Source organism: Nerophis ophidion, linkage group LG01 (assembly GCF_033978795.1).
Source record: "Nerophis ophidion isolate RoL-2023_Sa linkage group LG01, RoL_Noph_v1.0, whole genome shotgun sequence".
Lineage (NCBI taxonomy): Eukaryota > Metazoa > Chordata > Actinopteri > Syngnathiformes > Syngnathidae > Nerophis > Nerophis ophidion.
This window is the reverse complement of record NC_084611.1, coordinates 67,491,528-67,510,649: the sequence shown is the minus strand read 5'-3', so window position 1 is coordinate 67,510,649 and position 19,122 is coordinate 67,491,528. Positions and strand designations below refer to the sequence as shown.

The 19,122-nt window shown below is 42.6% G+C and overlaps 1 protein-coding gene across 1 annotated transcript in view; it reads right to left on the bottom strand.

Moving 5' to 3' along the window:
• The window catches only part of LOC133558132 (hydroperoxide isomerase ALOXE3-like), a 59,446-nt gene that overhangs the window by 1,437 nt on the left and 38,887 nt on the right, over nt 1-19,122 (bottom strand). The window contains exons 11-13 of the mRNA XM_061909280.1: nt 15,594-15,715; nt 14,293-14,393; nt 14,057-14,227 (exon numbers count right to left, since the gene is read on the bottom strand). Coding sequence (XP_061765264.1) covers nt 14,057-14,227; nt 14,293-14,393; nt 15,594-15,715 — 394 coding nt within the window. The remainder of the gene's footprint in view (nt 1-14,056; nt 14,228-14,292; nt 14,394-15,593; nt 15,716-19,122) is intronic.

The window sequence follows — 19,122 nt, the reverse complement described above, 5'->3', positions numbered from 1 at the left end:
TTAGCATCCCCAGGAAAGAAAAAGTATAAATGCACAATGAAGTGACTTGTAAAATGTATTTTTCAAACTGGCAAAGTGTCCTGCACATTCATCTAAATGTGTATTTAATTAGCGTGTAACAGTATTTTACAATATATTGCGGTTTCAAAGTCTTCATATTTTTGTTGTGGCGTGTGACGAACAGTATCAAACAAAAACTCGCTGTGTAGTTTTCTTTCTGGCGCTTTAGAGAAAATAAAGTACATCTCCCAGAAACTCCTGCGCAGCGCGGGGCAAACAAGGTGGGGGGCGTGGAACCAGGAATTGGAAGTGTCTTCGTAATAGATTAAAGTAATTGTTATGTTAGACGTTTCCTGAAAAATGTATTGAAATACATCCCCGACTATTTGAATTATGTTGCAAACCAACAAAATCTGGCGAAAATATAAGCTTTTTGGCAGAGGTAAGAAAGTCTGTGTTCTGCAAAGCAAAACACGGCACTTTCGTTTCAAGCAGTCAGCCGGTCACGTGGCACCGCACGAAAGGAAATCAGAAATCAGCAGCCTTTCCAGCTGCATTCGGTACACCCTGGTCAAGTCGCCACCTCATAAACCATTCGCCAAGAAAATATATTTGACGTCAGCAGGCCAAACATCAGTTTGTCAAGGTATTTACATTTTAAATAGGTAAACAGTTCACTTTTCTAGTAAAAACATGCATTTTTCCAACTGATACAAACATGTCCACTCTGGAGGACACTGCTTCTCAGAAAGTAAAAGTTGAAAGACACTTAACTGAACATTATTGTTTTACACTGGATGTTTACATTTTCACTTTAAAGACACTCAACTAAGTCTTTTAAATATTTGCTTGAAACAGTGGATATCCCTGCACTATTCTTCACACCCAAAACTTAAAGTTTTTAATATTTAAAATGATTAGAACATTTTAGCGTTATGTTTGTGTTCAATTACAGTAGGTGTGTTTATCCTAAACATTCCTGCCACTTCATTTTACACACTATGGCATTTTTAAATCTTTTTTTTTGACATACGACACAATAATAACGTACTGTCACCTAAATATCGTGATAATATCATACCGTGAGATTTTGATGCTGTTATATCCCCACTATTTAATAAATACAAACGAACCATATTTCATGGTAAACTAATTTCAGGAAGCATGGCTGGGCAACTAATACTCGTTTTTAGTGTTAAGGGTAATTCAATTTAAGGTAGTCTTAGTTTAAATCCTTCAGAAATGTTTTGTGTACATATTTCTGTTATTCTTTATCCAAAATATACTTTTAACCTTAAAAAAAAAAGTAAAAATTCACACCTAAATCATTTTTTGTTCTAAGGACCTTAAGTGTTAGTTTTTGTTGGCTGTCAGTGGCAACATGCGTGGTTGTAGCAGCCAGGAGTTCTTACAGCCAACATAGTCTTTGCACTTTGTTGATGCTACTTTTTGTTTTCTGGCATATTTTTGTCGCACTGGCAATACTTTACAGTAACGATGAGCTTGTGGAGCTCAAAATTTTACAGAAACCTGGCTGAAAATCACCATTCCAGATGTGGCAGCTGAGCTTGCCGGCTTCACTGGCCACTGAGCTGACAACAGATAGCAAAAACAAAATTGAAGAAGAAACTGAAGCTATAGGGCGAATTCGGCGGTCGCCTTCTAACCAACGATTGCATCTTTTGACCACTGGAGCAACTTAAATCCATCGATTGGTAAGTGTTTGTTTGGCATTAAATGTATGTGGAGGGAAAGGCTGGATGCAAATATAGCTACAAATGTACATTCAGCTAGCCTAAATAGCATGTTAGCATCGATTAGTTGGCACTCATGCCGTGACCAAATATGTCTGATTAGCACATAAGTCAATGACATCAACAAAACTCACCTTTGTGATTTCGTTGACTTTATCGTTGGAAATTCATCTGCTTTGAGTGTCGCAGGATATCCACACATTCTTGCCATTTCTGCCATGTTAGCATCATTTAGCATGCCGTGCTAATCGATGCACACTCCACGTAAGACAACTTGAATCCGTCCCTGATCGTGTTGTTACACCCTCCGACAACACACCGACGAGGCATGGTGTCTCCAAGAGACGGAAAACAGTCGAAAAACCGGAAAATAACAGAGGTGATTTGACTTGTGTGTGTAACGTGTTTGAGAAAATGGCGGATTGCTTCCCATTGTGACGTCACGGGTGAAAGGTCCTCGCTCCGACAGCGAACGATTGAAAGGCGTTTAAATCGCCAAATTCACCCTTTTAGAGTTCGGAAATTGGTCCAAAAAATAAATCGTCTTTTTTCTGCAACATCAAGGTATATTTTGACGCTTACATAGGTCTGGTGATAATGTTCCCCTTTAATAGTTGCTTTCCTCTTGACAATAGGGTTACGCCTGTGTGGCATGATGCTGCCGGGTTGATTTCCTCGAGGATGCGTCGAACGATAACACAGCAAAGGTAAGGTTTAACTATTTATTTGAATAACAAAAGGAGCTATGAAACAAAAAACACTGAAGCTACGCAAAAGGCAAACAAAAGATGTTAGCGTGTGAGCTAGGAAGTACAAACAGACTAACACTTGGCATGAAGGCACAAAATGTAAAACAAATAGAATTAGCATGAGAGCTAAGAATAGCAGGTGGCTTAGCATATGAGCTAGCGAGAAAATACATACAGTCGTAACGTTGCGTGAAAGCAAGCTAGAGTCCCAGAAAGACTAAACAGAAGAGGCTGGCTTATAAAGGGAAGGTGATTAACAGAGACAGGTGTGCAGGGACCGGGAGTAGCAGCTGAAACTAATAGGTAACCATGGCGATGGACTGAACGGGAAATAAATGGGTCACACGGAGAATGAAAACACAAATGGAAAAATAAACAATAACGTGAAGATCCGAGTAACGGATCGCAACAAATAGGGCAGAACCATCCTTGCCAAGGCACACAATCCCTGTGTTGGAGTATGAATAGTTGGGGTAATTTGCACCAGCTGCTAGACTAGATAAGACCTAAGTTTAGACCTATCTAGTTCTATCAATCTAAGTCTATGAGCATGAACTGATGAAGCCTACTTGGCTGATACATGAAACGTCTTGTCAGACAAACCAACAGTGCAGTTGGGATTGATTGAATGCTCTGAGATTACAAAGACCTGGATGAGAACAGCCATTGACTTGAACAAAAAAATGTTTTTCCTTCTGAAATTGTTTTTGTGGTTGACTAAATACTTTAACATTATTGTATTTAGGCTACCTTAAAGGTGTGATAGGTACAATCCAGAGGCAATTTGTGACAAATTTTATTTGTATTGGCCCGTTGTCTTTGAATACATGTTTTTGCCACTCTTGCTCTTTTTTTTACTAAATTACAAATTGGATCCTGCATCTTTACAGTAAGTGGACTTTGGTGGAAAAAGTTAGGACACTTATATTTTTGCTCCGTCGTCTCTTTGTGCTGCTACAAGTTTATGGGAACAAAAGATATTCAGTGTATTATTATCAGGAAATGAATGAGAGTACCTTTCTATATGCAAGCCTCTCATGCATTAAACATCACAAATAAGGAGGACATTACAGCTATTTCCCGTTTGCAAATGGAGATAATGTGCTAACTCTAATTCATCTGGAGGAGCTCGGACGAAATCCCATCAGTCAGTAGAGACTAACTAGTCTTGACTGTAAAAACAGTTTCTTGTTTATGTTTCATCGAAGCCTAAACTGTGCAACCGAGTGAAGAAAACGCTGGATCAGGCTTACACTAACATGGCAGTGCATACAGAGTCCACACCTACCCTTCAATTATACCTGTTAGACCACCTTTCTCTTCTGCTACACCCGTGATACACACCCAAAATCTGAACTGCTGTGCCAGAGTGGAAAAAACAAGTTGACTTTATAAGCTTGATTGTGTTTCTTTGTATCCTTTAAACCATATCTAATTGTGTTTAAAATCCGCATCACAAAATGCCACAAACTCAGTCAGCTGTTTTGAATCTTTTATAATTTTCGTAGATTTTACATCACGGTATTAACACTTCTGCACTCTGACCATATTATCGGATCAATCATGCTGGAAATACGCAGAAAGTGGAAATAGATGTGCTATTTATAATTCCCAATCCTTCTGTAAGACAAAAACACATACCGGTACGCTTGGCTTTTTTTATACATTCGAAATCGTAAATAAATAGTTAACAATTGAGTCAATTTATTATAAGCGATGACGCAGAAGACCAGATTTAGCGGTGCATTGATAGCAGTGAGCTAATGCTAGCTTAAGCTGCTATTGTTGACAACCTGCTTCTGCTTTGGCTCAAAGTTGGTAAAAGTTAATTCAAGATTATGAATATTGTATTTCTCACCTGGTAGACAAATGTGGCCATGGACCGAGAGGCTGGTCGACTTTGACTTCTCCCGAGATGACATACTTGCCAACCTTGACACCTCCGAATTCGGGAGATGGGGGGAGGGGGCGGCAGGATTGACGTGGGGGGCGGGGTTGATATTGGCAAGGTTAGGTGGGGCGTGATTTGATGGTAGCGGGGGTGTATATTGTAGCATCCCGGAAGAGTTAGTGCTGCAAGGGTGTCTGGGTAATTTTTCTGTTGTGTTTATGTTGTGTTACGGTGCGGATGTTCTCCCGAAATGTGTTTGTCATTCTTGTTTGGTGTGGGTTCACAGTGTGACGCATATTTGTAACAGAGTTAAAGTTGTTTATACGGCCACCCTCAGTGTGACCTGTATGGCTGTTGATCAAGTATGCCTTGCATTCACTTGTGTGTGTGTGTGTGGGGGGGGGTTGATATTGGCGGGGTTGGGGGGGCGTGATTTGATTGTAGCGGGGGTGTATATTGTAGCATCCCGGAAGAGTTAGTGCTGCAAGGGTGTCTGGGTATTATTTCTGTTGTGTTTATGTTTTGTTACGGTGCGGATGTTCTCCCGAAATGTGTTTGTCATTCTTGTTTGGTGTGGGTTCACAGTGTGACGCATATTTGTAACAGTGTTAAAGTTGTTTATACGGCCTATGCTCTACAACCTCCTCAAACATGACTGTATAGTAAGGGTGTAACGGTACACAAAAATCTCGGTTCGGTACGTTCCTCAGTTTAGAGGTCACGGTTCGATTAATTTTCGGTACAGTAAGAAAACAACAAAATATAAATGTTCTGGTTATTTATTTACCAAATTGGTAAACAATGGCTTTATCCTTTTAACTTTGGGAACACTATAAAAATTCTGCCCAAAAGTAGAAATAGCTCTGTGTGTGATGGATGTGAGCCACCACTAGGCTGATCAGTGCAACAGCAGGCAGTCATGAATGCTAAGGATAATAATAACATACATATACACACAGGGTCGATTGCCAGGGTTAATGTGGTCAACATATATAAAATACAAACTAAATAAGATAAGGCTCAGAATTGGTTTCTTAACAAATGTCAAACTTGGATCTGGATTAAGGTTGTTTCGTCGACGCAGAGGGAATTTAGCACAAGCCAGACGTGAATGTGAGTACATCTTTTTATTTTAACACTATAACTAACAAAAGACAAACAAAAAGCGCTCACAATGGAGGTACAAAACTTGGCTATGGAAACAAACACTTGCACTATGGCATAAACTATGGACATAAACAAAAGACTTAGCACAGAGGCAATTAACTATGAACTATAAACAAAAACTTACACAACATAGAACTATGAATGAGGGCATGAAGGTAGGAACAGCATGTTAAGGTGCAGATGCCAGCACGAAGACAGAAAAATAATGACTTAAATAGCAGCTGTGATGATTAGGGAAAACAGGTGTGAGGCTGAGGACAGGGACGTGACTAGGAGACCAGGTGAAACTAATGGGTTGGCATGGAGAAGAAAACAAACCAGGAAGTGCAAAGACAGAACTAAATGTCCAAACAACTAAACATAACCTGACCAAACATGGCAAAAAACAAAACATAATCTTACAGGCACGGCAACGAAACATTTCTACATATAAAGTGCAACGTTAAACTGCTTCAACATGTTGCTCAGACTATATAAAAAATGACAAAACTTTTCTTCTATGTATAAAAAGTGTACATTAAACAGTTTCAAGTCAACTCAGCCTCAGATTAACTTTTCTTTTTTCCGACCAGCCTTTAACCCTGGTGACTTTCACTCAATCTTCATGTTTTTTGCCAGAAAAATCAGTTTATTCACATTGTCTGCAGAAAGAGAAGACCTGCTTGCAGTTACAATGTCTCCAGCTGTGAAAAATATCCTTTTGCTGGGCACGGAGGTAAGAGGTATGGCAAGGTAGTGCCTGGCTAACGTGGCAGTAAGAGGATATATGGGCTCATTGTTCTACCACCATATAAGTGGGTCAAAATGTATTTTTCAATGCAATATGGTCTTAAATCTGCTGCTATAAAACACCAACGGCATTTGTTATTGCTTTAGCCCTGCCTGACAGGCAGAGGAGAGGCTGCTTAAAGGGGAACATTATCACCAGACCTACGTAAGCGTCAATATATACCTTGATGTTGCAGAAAAAAGACCATATATTTTTTAACCGATTTCCAAACTCTAAATGGGTGAATTTTGGCGAATTAAACGCCTTTCTGTTTATTGCTCTGGTGGCGATGTCAGAACGTGACGTCACCGAGGTAATACAGCCGCCATTTTCATTTTCTACACATTACACACACAGGTCTCAGCTCTGTTATTTTCCGTTTTTTTCGACTATTTTTTGGAACCTTGGAGACATCATGCCTCGTCGGTGTGTTGTCGGAGGGTGTAACAACACTAACAGGGAGGGATTCAAGTTGCACCACTGGCCCAAAGATGCGGAAGTGTCTGCCGCCAGACCCCGATTGAATGTGTGTCTTCACATTTGACCGGCGACGACAGACATGGCACAGAGATGTATGGATAACCTGCAGATGCATTTGCAACGATAAAGTCAACGAAATCACAAAGGTGAGTTTTGCTGTTGACTTATGTGCTAATCAGACATATTTGGTTGCGGCGTGACTGCCAGCTAATCGATGCTAACATGCTACGCTAATCAATGTTAACATGCTACGCTAATCGATGCTAACATGCTATTTACCGGCGATGACAGACATGGCACAGAGATGTTTGGATAACCTGCAGATGCATTTGCAATGCATGTGCAAATGCAACTTAGATATTGGGTGTCACTTTGTAAAGCGCTTTGAGTCACTAGGGAAAAGTGCTATATAAATATAATTATAAATGATAAATGGGTTGTACTTGTATAGCGCTTTTCTACCTTCAAGGTACTCAAAGCGCTTTGACACTACTTCCACATTTACCCATTCACACACACATTCACACACTGATGGAGGGAGCTGCCATGCAAGGCGCTAACCAGCACCCATCAGGAGCAAGGGTGAAGTGTCTTGCTCAGGACACAACGGACGTGACGAGGTTGGTACTAGGTGGGATTTGAACCAGGGACCCTCGGGTTGCACACGGCCACTCTCCCACTGCGCCACGCCGTCCCTTATTATCTGAGAGCCATATGTAGTCATCAAAAGAGCCACATCTGGCTCTAGAGCCATAGGTTCCCTACCCCTGCCGTAGTGACTCAAAGCGCTTTACAAAGTGACACCAAAAATAACGTTCAAATCATAAATCATTCTCATGCATTTTAATCCAACCATCCGTTTTCTACCGCACCTGTTCACAATGTCGCATTAATGGTAAGAAGTATTATATTTATTATTGGTTAACTTGTAGAATAACAATGTTGTTAAAAAGAATAAGAGACTTATTATACTCTACAAATGTTGGTCATACTTAAAAATGCACAAATTTAGTCGTATTTAGTGTTGAAAAATGTTATATGGCTCCTAAGGAAATACATTTTGAAATATTTGGCTTTCATGGCTCTCTCAGCCAAAAGGTTCCCGACCCCTGACATAAATAAATGGGTTGTACTTGTATAGCGCTTTTCTACCTTCAAGGTACTCAAAGCACTTTGACACTACTTCCACATTTACCCATTCACACACACATTCACACACTGATGGAGGGAGCTGCCATGCAAGGCGCCAACCAGCACCCATCAGGAGCAAGGGTGAAGTGTCTTGCTCAGGACACAACGGACGTGACGAGGTTGGTACTAGGTGGGATTTGAACCAGGGACCCTCGGGTTGCGCACGGCCACTCTTCCACTGCGCCACGCTATACTTGGTGGTGGAGGACTAAGTTAAATAGCCTCAGAATGAAGCGATTGTCTTGCTCCCGCTCCCCTGTTCAACATGTACAGAAGTAGCATTGTATATTTTTGTTGAGTTTGGTGCTCGAAGAACAAGACTAGCAAATACAAAAGTATGGTCTGGAGTGCCATGTGTCGATGTAACAATAAAAGAATGGATCCAGTTGTCATCTCAACAAGCTGTTATATTCACGACATTACAGCTAGTCCGGGTGCTAACTGCTAGTCTCAGGCAAGTACACAGACTGTTGTACCATGACAGCAACATGGAGGGCACAAAATAGCTCCATTTCAAATAAAGAGGTAAAGCAAAAGTAGTAAACAGAAGTAAAAATAGACAAATAAATAGCGTGACAGCGTCAGACTAGCAGATATGCGCAAGCCATGTTTGTTTAGAGCGGAAGTCAAAGGTTCTTTTTCTATTTCCGTTTTCTGTATGTGCTGCGCATGTCAAAATAAAGTATTCCGACTTAATGTGTGATGCATGAAAATGCACGTCATAATCAGATATTTTTTTCAGGGTCCATGTACTTTATAAAAACAAAGAAGAAATGGTGGACTTTTGTGGTTAAAGGGCAAAAAACCCTCCACACTCTTTATTTTCAATGAGGTTTTAGGGAGGGTTGAACACTTCAAATGTTTGGGTGTGACTCTGACAGACAATCCATGCTGGGACATTAACATTGCTTCTGTCGTTGGAAAGGCCAAACAACATCTTTTCTTTTTAAGGAAAATTAAATTGCGCAAAAATCTTGCAGGAACTAACGGTAAACTTTAACAACTGTGCCATAAACCGTGTCCAATGACACAGTTTCTTAGTGTGCTTTCCAAGGTGCACAAAAGCTAACTAACAGGGTGTGGATGGGGCGTGGTCCACGCGTCTCCTGCGGGCAGGGCATGTGTGGGAGCCGACTATGAAGCAGTTGACAGGTGTTAAAATAATCATGTATTTATATTATCACACAGTTGTGGTATGCTTAAAGTCTGTTGCTATAGTTATTAGCTATTGTGCTTAAGCTGTACATTTTCTATCTGTGCAAGGACAAAAACTTCTTGTCTGAGGGGTGGCGTCAGCCGCAGATGTTATCTTTGTTTTAGCCCACTAACAGCCAAGGACTTCAAGGACCTCAACGAAGATAAGACGACAGCACGCAGAAAAAGTTGAGAAACGTATTGTGCGTACTGGACCTGCTTTGCATAATTTATGTGACCACTCCTTTTAGAGGTGGCCTCAGTGATGTTGACTGTGGAACTTCTGAATAAATACAATGACGCGGGAGCTGAACCATAGAGCGTAGGGCGAGACTGTGACTGAGTGTGCAGCGCCATGCATTCTCCTCATGAGCGTTCTCTGCTTAACTGTCTGATTACCACAGCAATTAGCCCAGCAGATGATAGAACTGTTCAGATGCACCTTCTGGTGGACGCCAAGAAAGATGAATCTGATGACAAGGATACCTACCTCGACGGTGTTCCTGATCTGTTTCCAGACGCTGGTGGAGAAAATGATATTGAACTCTGAGTGTAAACATAACTTGGCCGTAGGGAAAGTAACTATTAACTAAAAATCGCAAGAAGAAGTTATTAGGGATAAGAAGATTCTGGGGAAGTTATGTGATGAACAGGAGGGAGATGTTGGAATAATCATGTACATATATTATCACATAACTTTAGTATGCCCAAAGTGAGCTGTAGTTATTAGCTATTGTGCCTAAGCTATACTTTTTCTATCTGTGCAAGGACAAAAACTTCTTGTCTGAGGGGTGACCTCAGCCGCAGTTGTTATCTTTGATTTAGCCTACTAACAGCCAAGGACTTCAAGGACCTCAACGAATACAAGACGACAGCACGCAGACGAAGCAGAGACAAGGCAAAATCACAAGGCCGCTAACAGCCAAGGACTTCAAGGACCTCAATGCAGATAAGACGACAGCACGCAGACGAAGCGGAGACAAGGCGAAATCACAAGGCCTCTAGCACATTCCGTCTCATATTGTGTGTACTGGACCTGCTTTGCATAATATATGTGACCACTCCTTTTCGATACAGCCTTGGTGATGTTGACTGTGGAACTCCTGAATTAATAGAGGGATGCGGGAGCTGAACCTCTCTGCATGGTTCCTTGCTTCCTGTCTGTTTAAAAGATGTCACCAGTGTTTCAACCTGACACAGGGGAGTGGATACCTCAGCTGGAACGAGTTATTAATCACCAGTCTCTTTATTCGCAGCGTCGGAGACCATGAGGAGGGAGAGTTGGTGGAAGCGAGGACGGGCGCGAGTGAGAAGGAGAACAGACAACAAGACAATTGCTGAAAAGCACACAAATATTGCAAAATAAAGACCATTGTAAACCTGAGCCGGAGGGCGTGTGGCCATAGTCTGTTGGTCCAAGAAGAACCCCGCATAGAGACTTCACAAGTGGCGCCCAAGACAGCAGGACCACGGAGGAGATGTCGGCCCCAAACTCCCAGGAGGCGCTTGGTCGAGTCCTGGCCGAAGTATCAGCGGCGAACTAGCAGCAGCTGGAAACGGCCCTCCAGCAGACCCAAATCCTGAAAACGCTGATGGGCAGGTCATCAGGAGTGGTGGCAACGATTTCCATGCAGCGCATGGCGGAGGCAGAAGATCCCCACGCATTCCTGTACAACTTCGAGGCCACGGCAGCAGCATCTAAGTAGCCGGAAGAAGAGTGGGGCATTAAGCTGCTGTCGCTCCTGGCGGGGGGGGCACAGCGGGCGGCGCTTAGTCTCCCGGCGGTCGCCCGGGTGCATTTCCCCAACCTGAGCCGCGCATTTTTGAATCTGGTTGGCAGTAACCTCGAGGACCACCGACGATGGTTCCGAGCCCTGCGGCTAGGACCGGAGGACCGCCCGTTTTCCCTGGTGCAGCAGCTTTGAGGCGCGGTGGCTCCAACCACAGGGGGAAAACAACAAGATGTTTGAACTCATTTTAGCTAGAACAATTCATCGACTCCATCCCGGCAAGAACCTCCGCGTGGGTTCGATACCACCGTCCGTGGGACCTGATGGTAGCAGTGACTCTGGCCGACGATCATCTGTCAGTCCTGCGAGTGGTGGTAAGGCCCACCACAGCACCCTGCAGACGGCTTGCGCCACCGGAATCTTCACCCCTGGAGCCATGCCATGACCCCGCCCGGCGGAGGCAGCTTCGACCCACAAGCAGGTTCCCGGCTCGGACATACCCACTCACCCAGCCACCAGTATCATCACAGGGGCGGGGCGGGGCTTGTGGTTATAATCTCTCCTCTGTTCCTCCTTCTCTCCAGGGTACCGGTGCTGCTGAGAGGGGGCTTCCCCCGCAGACGGCACCTCGGACACCAGGGCCGGTGGGCTGGGGGTGCGGGCAGGCCGGTCACATGAGACGGGAGTGCTCCATGATGGAGGGGGGACAGGTAATACAGGTTTTCGGCCCCCTGGCCCCTGCCCCCGATCTGTGAGAAACGTATTGCGTCCCGGTAAGGGTAAACAGTCCATGATCCACCAAAACCTGGTTCGACCCGGGGCGTTGAGGCAGGCGACACGGGGGGGAAATTAAGTGTATTCATGGGGATGTGCACGAGTACCCTATTGTGCCATTGGAAATTTGGTTTAGTTGGCAAAAGCATAGTGTCAAGGTTGCCGTAAGCGCGCACCTTACGCACCCTGTAATTTTGGGTACAAATTGGCCGGGGTTTAACTATCTAGTGCAGTGGTTCTTAACCTTGTTGGAGTTACCGAACCCCACCAGTTTCATATGCGCCCTCACCGAACCATTTTTTTTGTGAAAAATAAAATGTTTCTTATTTTCAAATTCAAGACAAAGTTATATTTTTTTTTACTGGTGCACAAAATGAAGTGTGCATGAACATCACCTTGTTCAAAGAACAAAACCAACACAGTGCATGACTCCCAACAAATTACACACCTGCAAATCAGACGGAATATTAGAGGAAACATTGTAAGGAGAGGTTTTAATTTACACGATAAGTCGGGTGTGTCTTGACCTCCGCGGCAGAGGCTCTGCGGAACCCCTAAGGCGGAGTCACCGATGCCCTAGGGTTCGATCGAACCCAGGTTAAGAACCACTGATTTAGTGACACTGTGTGAGGGTGCGTTGTTGAACCGTAGGAGAGGGGAATATCCGCACAGTTCTGAGTGGCAACGCGCGTCCATCCGACACTGCCGAGCGGGAACCTGTGGGGGCTTAGCGGGAGGGACCCCCGGCCCCTCACTGGCACCCTACGGAGGATTCCCCTCGGGCAGTCAATTACTAAGGACAGGTTATACCGAGTGAGCCGTGACATTCAAACCGGAGAGGAATCCACATGGGGTATGATAAGACACTCAATCGTGTCTTGGTCCGATTCTATTGGCCGGGCAGTCATGCGCCATTGGTGCGCTACCTGCCCGGACTGCCAGCTGGTGAATCCAGCGGCCACTCCAAAGGCACCCTTGTGCCCATTTCCGCTCATAGAGGTCCCGTTCAAGAGAATTGGGATGGACCTCATTGGACCATTCCACCCAAGCACACAGGGATATCGCTTTGTGTTAGTCCTGGTGGATTATGCAACGGGTTATCCCGAAGCAGTGCCCCTGCTCTCCATCTCTGCAAAGAGCGTCACACAAGCCCTGTTTCAGGTTATCTCCCGAGTTGGAATCCCGAAAGATATTCTGACTGACCAGGGCACGTCCTTTATATCACGCACGGGAAAGGAACTGTTCGGGTTATTGGGAATTAAAACAATCCGCACCACCGTGTACCACCCACAAACAGATGGGCTCGTCGAGCGGCTAAATAAGACGCTGAAAACTATGATCCGTAAGATTACGCACGAGGACAAACCAAATTGGGATAATTGGCTGTATCCCCTAATGTTTGCAATGCGGGAGGTACCCCAAGCCTCCACAGGCTTTGCGCCTTGTGAGTGTATTATACGGCAGGAAACCGCCCGGGGTGTTGGACGTAATTAAGGAAAGTTGGGAGGAGGGTCCAAGCTCCAGCAAGAACGAAATTCAGTACGTCATGGACATGCAATCAAAACTCCACACGGGCTTCCAGCGAGTGGTTAAAGCAGCGGGTAAACTTACAGGGACAACACTACCAGAGATGATTACTGTGTCTACCGCACACTGCCTAAGACGAATACACAACATCTTGCACATGACCTGTTCCACCTGCTACCCTCTGGAAGAAGCCACATCTTCATTTACGGCTGTACCACCAGAATGTTTTTATATATAAATGTCTCTATTTCCTGTCAGCGCTTTTATTTTGGTTGTTCTCTGCTTGTCTCTTTGAGCGCTGTTTCCCCTCAGCTGCGGCTGATTAGCACCTGGACACCCCTGGTGTCAATCAGCCAGCTGCAATTTAAACCTGCTTTGCCATCCAGTCTGTGCTGGAGTATTGTAGTTGTCGTTGTGGCTACTACCTGTCAATGTCATCACTACCTGTCATTACTACTTGTCCTTGTCGCTGTCGTCATAGCGGTTAGCTGTTCCTGATAGCCATTTGTAGTTTGCAGTCTCCTAGCTTTATGTTTTCCTGTTAGCCAGATCCTGTTAGCCGTTAGCTATTGCCAGTTTTTCTGATTTCTGGTTCCTGTTCCTAGTTGCTGGTTTGTTTGTTTTTTCTTTATTGTGGACATTAAATTACGTTTTGCCTTCTCTGCATCTTGGGGTTCGTCACCAACCACTTGTGACTCACTCCTGTTTCTTTTAGTCCTGTTACTGAAATGAGTCATCTACCACCTAGGAATCTTGTAAAACATGAAATAAAGTGGCCTGAGATGGACCTATGCACATTATCATTTGTCTGAAAGTTTTGGTCTACTTACAAAGTCTGACGACTGCCTGCTGAGCAGCCACAGTACGTTCATGATCAAAGCTGTCACACTGACGGGAGGTAACGTGGCCAACATTGTAGCCTCCGTCGTTGTCCCCTTTTTCGTCGGGGGAGGGCGCTGCAAAGTGGAGGGGCTGTTGGGCATCCAGCCGCTGTAGTCGTACTGCAACAAGTGTTATTTTTAGTTAGCGGTTTAATTGTATCATTCACAACACAATGAGGGCTCACCTGCCCGCTGTTTACAGCTGCATGCTGGCAGGAAGAAGTGAACATCACCATGGTGATGAACTTGATCATCTCAGGCACAGTGGTGAAACTCTGAGGGATTCCTGCCAAGGACAGAAACAAAATGGTGACATTTTTGCTAGTGGCTCAAACGTACGCATGCAGTATTTCTTAATAGTCAGTCCCTCCCCTCCAGTTCGCTGTCTTTTTTGTGTGACTTTTGCACCTTAAAATGCCTGATTTTGCAGCAGCATTTTTCCAAAATAAAGTTGAAAAAAACGTTTTTTAATTAATCATTTCCCTGATGGTTTTATGAATTTGTAGTAAGTGTTTTTTTGTAAACCTGACCTCAAAAAGCACATAATTTCAAGAAATCTAACAATATATTTGATCTGCATCTTAAATTAAACATTTTTGAACATCCATCCATTTTATACTGCTTGTCCGGTTCAAGGTCGCACACTGACAGGAATTCATCAGTCTCCTAAGGATCCCAAGGGCCTTTTTTTTTTGCAGAATGTTCTTTCCAAAAATCGCGATGGAAAGTACTGATTTATGTTTTTTTTTCAATGTTTGTTGCAAAAAATTGAGGGAGAAAGTGAAAGTTTATATATATGTATATATATATATATATATATATATATATATATATATATATATATATATATTACTGTAATATTTGCTGTAAAAAAGTAATTAAAGAACTTAAATAAACAAAAAACTGAGAAGAGCATCCGACCAACATACACAAAAATGCAAAAATTGCAAGGAAAAGGCTGATATAAATATGTCATAACCTTCATGTCAGAAAAAAATGTAAATGTTCACACTGGAAAATAGTTTATGCACAATGTAAAAAATGAAGTGAACACAGAACAACGCAGGAAGACATTTGGTTGGTTTGACAGTGACGTTGCATTGGAGTTCCGCTGGTCGATGATCGGTCAAATTGTGTGGTAAAACTGAGGGGATTGGACAAAGTTGTGAGGCGGGGATCGGTTAAATTTGTATGAATTGTTGGAGTAAGTATGTTTAACGCACAAGGAATTTAACTTGGTGTACTGCGCTCTCTTTGTTTAGTGTAACAAATGAAAAACACAACAACTACGAGAGACCGCAGTACTGTTGCGGGCAACCGAGGCGCCATCATGTAGGGACTGAAAATTGAGTACACCCAGAGTATTTTTATGTCAGTATATCATCCGCACAAACTTGGATATACCTTAGAGTAGTCAGTGTAAAGTGTGCATGTAAAGCAATTAAAATTATTGTCCAAACAACATAGCTATACATCAAAGGATCACCTGTTTGGGGATGGGAAAGAAAGCCATGTTCAAAAATGTCCCCGATCCAAGTCTGCAGTTCTGAATCTTTCACAACGTCATCGTCACTTTTGTAGTAATACTCTAGCAGTCCTTGCACAAACCTGTGACGAAAAACAGATCAATTCACAGCCATCTTGTTTTGGTTATTGGCTTTTCTGTACATGTGCGCCAACATATCTCTCCGACCTCCTTCAGCCTTACTGCCCCACCCGATCCCTAAGATCAGCCGATCAGCTGCCTCTGACGGTCCCTGACACAAGGCCAAAGCTTAGAGGTGACAGAGCTTTCACCGCTGCTGCTCCCAAGCTCTGGAAGGACGTACCTCTGAGTGTTAGACAAGCCTCCTCTCTTCCTGTTTTTAAACCTCTCTTAAAAACATACTTTTATTCCTTGGCTTTTAACACTGAGTGATGTCCATCCTGAAATGGCGCCCCATTATACACCTGCTGTGAACCTGTTTTTATGTTTTTTTTTATCATGTTCTGTTTGTGTTGTGTTCGGTTCTCGTATTATCTTTTAACCTGCCCATTGTACAGCACTTTGGCTACCCCTGTGGTAAATTTTAAATGTGCTTTATAAATAAAGTTGATCTGATTTAATTTAATGTATGGGAATTGAGAAGCAGAAAAATGCATAATTTTATTTTGAAACAAATATATTTCATACAACAAAATAACGGACCAAAAACAAAAGTTTTTCAAGTTCTGACATTGGCGCCGGAAGTTGCTACTTAAAGACAAGATGTCAGACTGGCTTGTAGGAAAAAAAAATTTAAAGACCAGACCGGTCATTTTTTTTCAGTATTAAATCAACACTAAACTAACAAATGACAACAATTTTATTCAATGTTTGTTTTAATGAGAAAGCCCATAACGGATCATTCTTCCAATTTCTGATTTCGGGCATATGAACTTGTGCAAAATGCGCCAAAAGAAGGCTTGTAGAAAATCATACACTACATTAATACCTCAACCTCCACATCATTAATAAACACATATGACCAACACCAATATATGAATGTGGGGTGAATGAATGATAGGTTCTCAGTTTTTATTGCTTTGAGTGTCTAAAAAATCACTATACAAATCTAATCCATTATCCATTATCTGTATATACAATGTACTGCAATACTTCTCTATTTTAAGAATAGTAGTTTAGTTTTATTTTTTCAACTTAAGGGTGCTCTGGAACTCGTATGCTGTGAACAATAGTAGTAATGTGTGCCCATTTACTGAACTTACAGGAATAGTCGGCAAGCTAAAACCCTCGACATGTCCCACAGACCCAGTCCCCCCTCGCTTTTTTAAAGAAATCTGGGACACTATTGATTTGTCTGTTACGAACATCATCAACATCAGCTTGATTTCTGGCTGTGTCCCCTCCTTTTGTAAAAGAGCTGTTGTTGAGCCTTTGATGAAAAAAACAGGTCTTGATCCGACAAGTTTGTCAAATTATCGGCCCATTTCCAAATTACCTTTTGTGTCAAAGATTTTGGAGAAATGTGTTCTGGCACAGCTGCAGCCTTTTTTAGATGAAAATGGCACTTTAGATCCATTTCAGTCTGGATACAAAGCTTTGCACAGTACTGAATCTGCACTTTTAAAGGTTTTTAATGACTTGCTTTTAATGTCTGATTCTGACAGCTCTGCCATTTTAGTGCTTTTAGATCTTACAGCTGCCTTTGACACAGTCGACCACACAATTTTTTTTTTTGACCGCCTGAGAGACTGTGGGTGTAAGGGGGACTGCGTTAGAGTGGTTCAGATCTTACCTGTCTGAGAGGTCTTTCTCTGTCAGGCTGGGGGACGCCACCTCTTCTTCTGCCACGCTTTACTGTGGTGTCCCCCAAGGATCTATTTTAGGCCCCATCCTCTTCGCTCTTTATCTCCTCCCTCTTGGAGATATTTTTAAGAAACATGGAGTGTTTTATCACTTTTATGCAGATGACTGCCAAATTTATATGCGGATTTCAAAAAGCCACGCCCCCCTAACACCCCTTCTCAACTGTCTATGCGACGTCAAAGCTTGGTTAGCCCAGAATTTTTTAATAATGAATGAGGGAAAAACGGGAATTTGAGTTTTTGGTCCGGCCCCCACTGACTTGGGACCATTGCAAAATGATGTGCGTCCCAAAGTCACCAGCCTTGGCGTCACTATAGACAGCGATTTTAAACTTGACAAACAAGTCAATGGCGTTTTAAAATTGTGTTTTTATCACCTTCGTCTTTTAGTAAAGGTTAAACCGTTTTTATCTTTTAACCTTTTTGAACAAGTCGTGCATGCTTTTATTTCAAGTGGCCTGGACTACTGTAATGCACTTTATGCTGGCATTAGCCAAAAAGCTCTCTCCCGGTTGCAGTTAGTCCAGAATGTGGCAGCACGACTTTTAACAGGGGCCAGGAAATGCCAGCATATAGTCCCAATTTTTCAGCGTTTGCACTGGCTCCCTGCTCATTTTAGAATCGATTGTAAAACATTGCTGTTTGTTTTTAAATCTTTACATGGACTGGCCCCCCAATATATCTCGGACCTCATCCAAATTTACATTCCTGCGCGCGCTCTGAGGTCCGAGAGCCAGTTCCAGCTCGTGGTGCCCAAGACAAGACTTAAGACCAGGGGAGACAGGGCCTTCTTTGTGGTCGGCCCTAAGCTCTGGAACACTCTGCCCCTCCATGTTCAAACTGCTTCCACAGTGGAGTGTTTTAAGTCTCGTCTTAAGACCCACTTTTATTCTTTGGCTTTTAACACTACGTCAGTTGTGTGGTCCTCTGTCCTCTGTTGTCCTTTGTGTTTTTTATAGACTTTGATTTCTATTTTACTGTTTTAATTGATTTTACCCTTTAAAATAGTTTTTAATCATATTTGTTTTTATATTGTTTTTTTTTTTTTATTGGTTTTATATTTATTTATTTTTTGTTTTTATTCAGTCATTGGTGGAGCATAATATTGTTTTTTTTTTAATATCGTTTTTAACATGGCTGTGCAGCACTTGGGAAACGTTATTGTTGTTTAAATGTGCTATATAAATAAAGTGGATTGGATTGGATTTCATCTAACTAGTGTGCCATTTGCAGTTAAAAAATCCTCCACTAAATGGCAGCAGGTAGTGAAGTGAAGTGAGCTACTCTTTCCACGTCCTTTTCAGTTTACAAATGTTTACATAGCGCCAAATATGGCTTTGTGTGTGCACAAATTCTTGGCATACAAACACTTCATTCATCCATTCATTTTGTGTGCCACTGGAAACCCTATAAGGGCTGCCATTTCGATGGCATCACTTCCTGTACACACTGGCAAGGTCATTTTGAAGAGGTGGGGCCACCTATGTCACATCCTTTCTCCCTTGTCTGTATGTACGTGTGCTATGTGAGCAAGTTTTAATATTGTAAATTTGATGTTTTATGTGTTGTTTACTGTTTTTAATGTAACCTTGTTGCAGCCCTCTTCGCTAGGTCTCTCTTGGAAAAGAGATCTCTCAATGAGATTTAAAAAAATCCTGTTTACATCT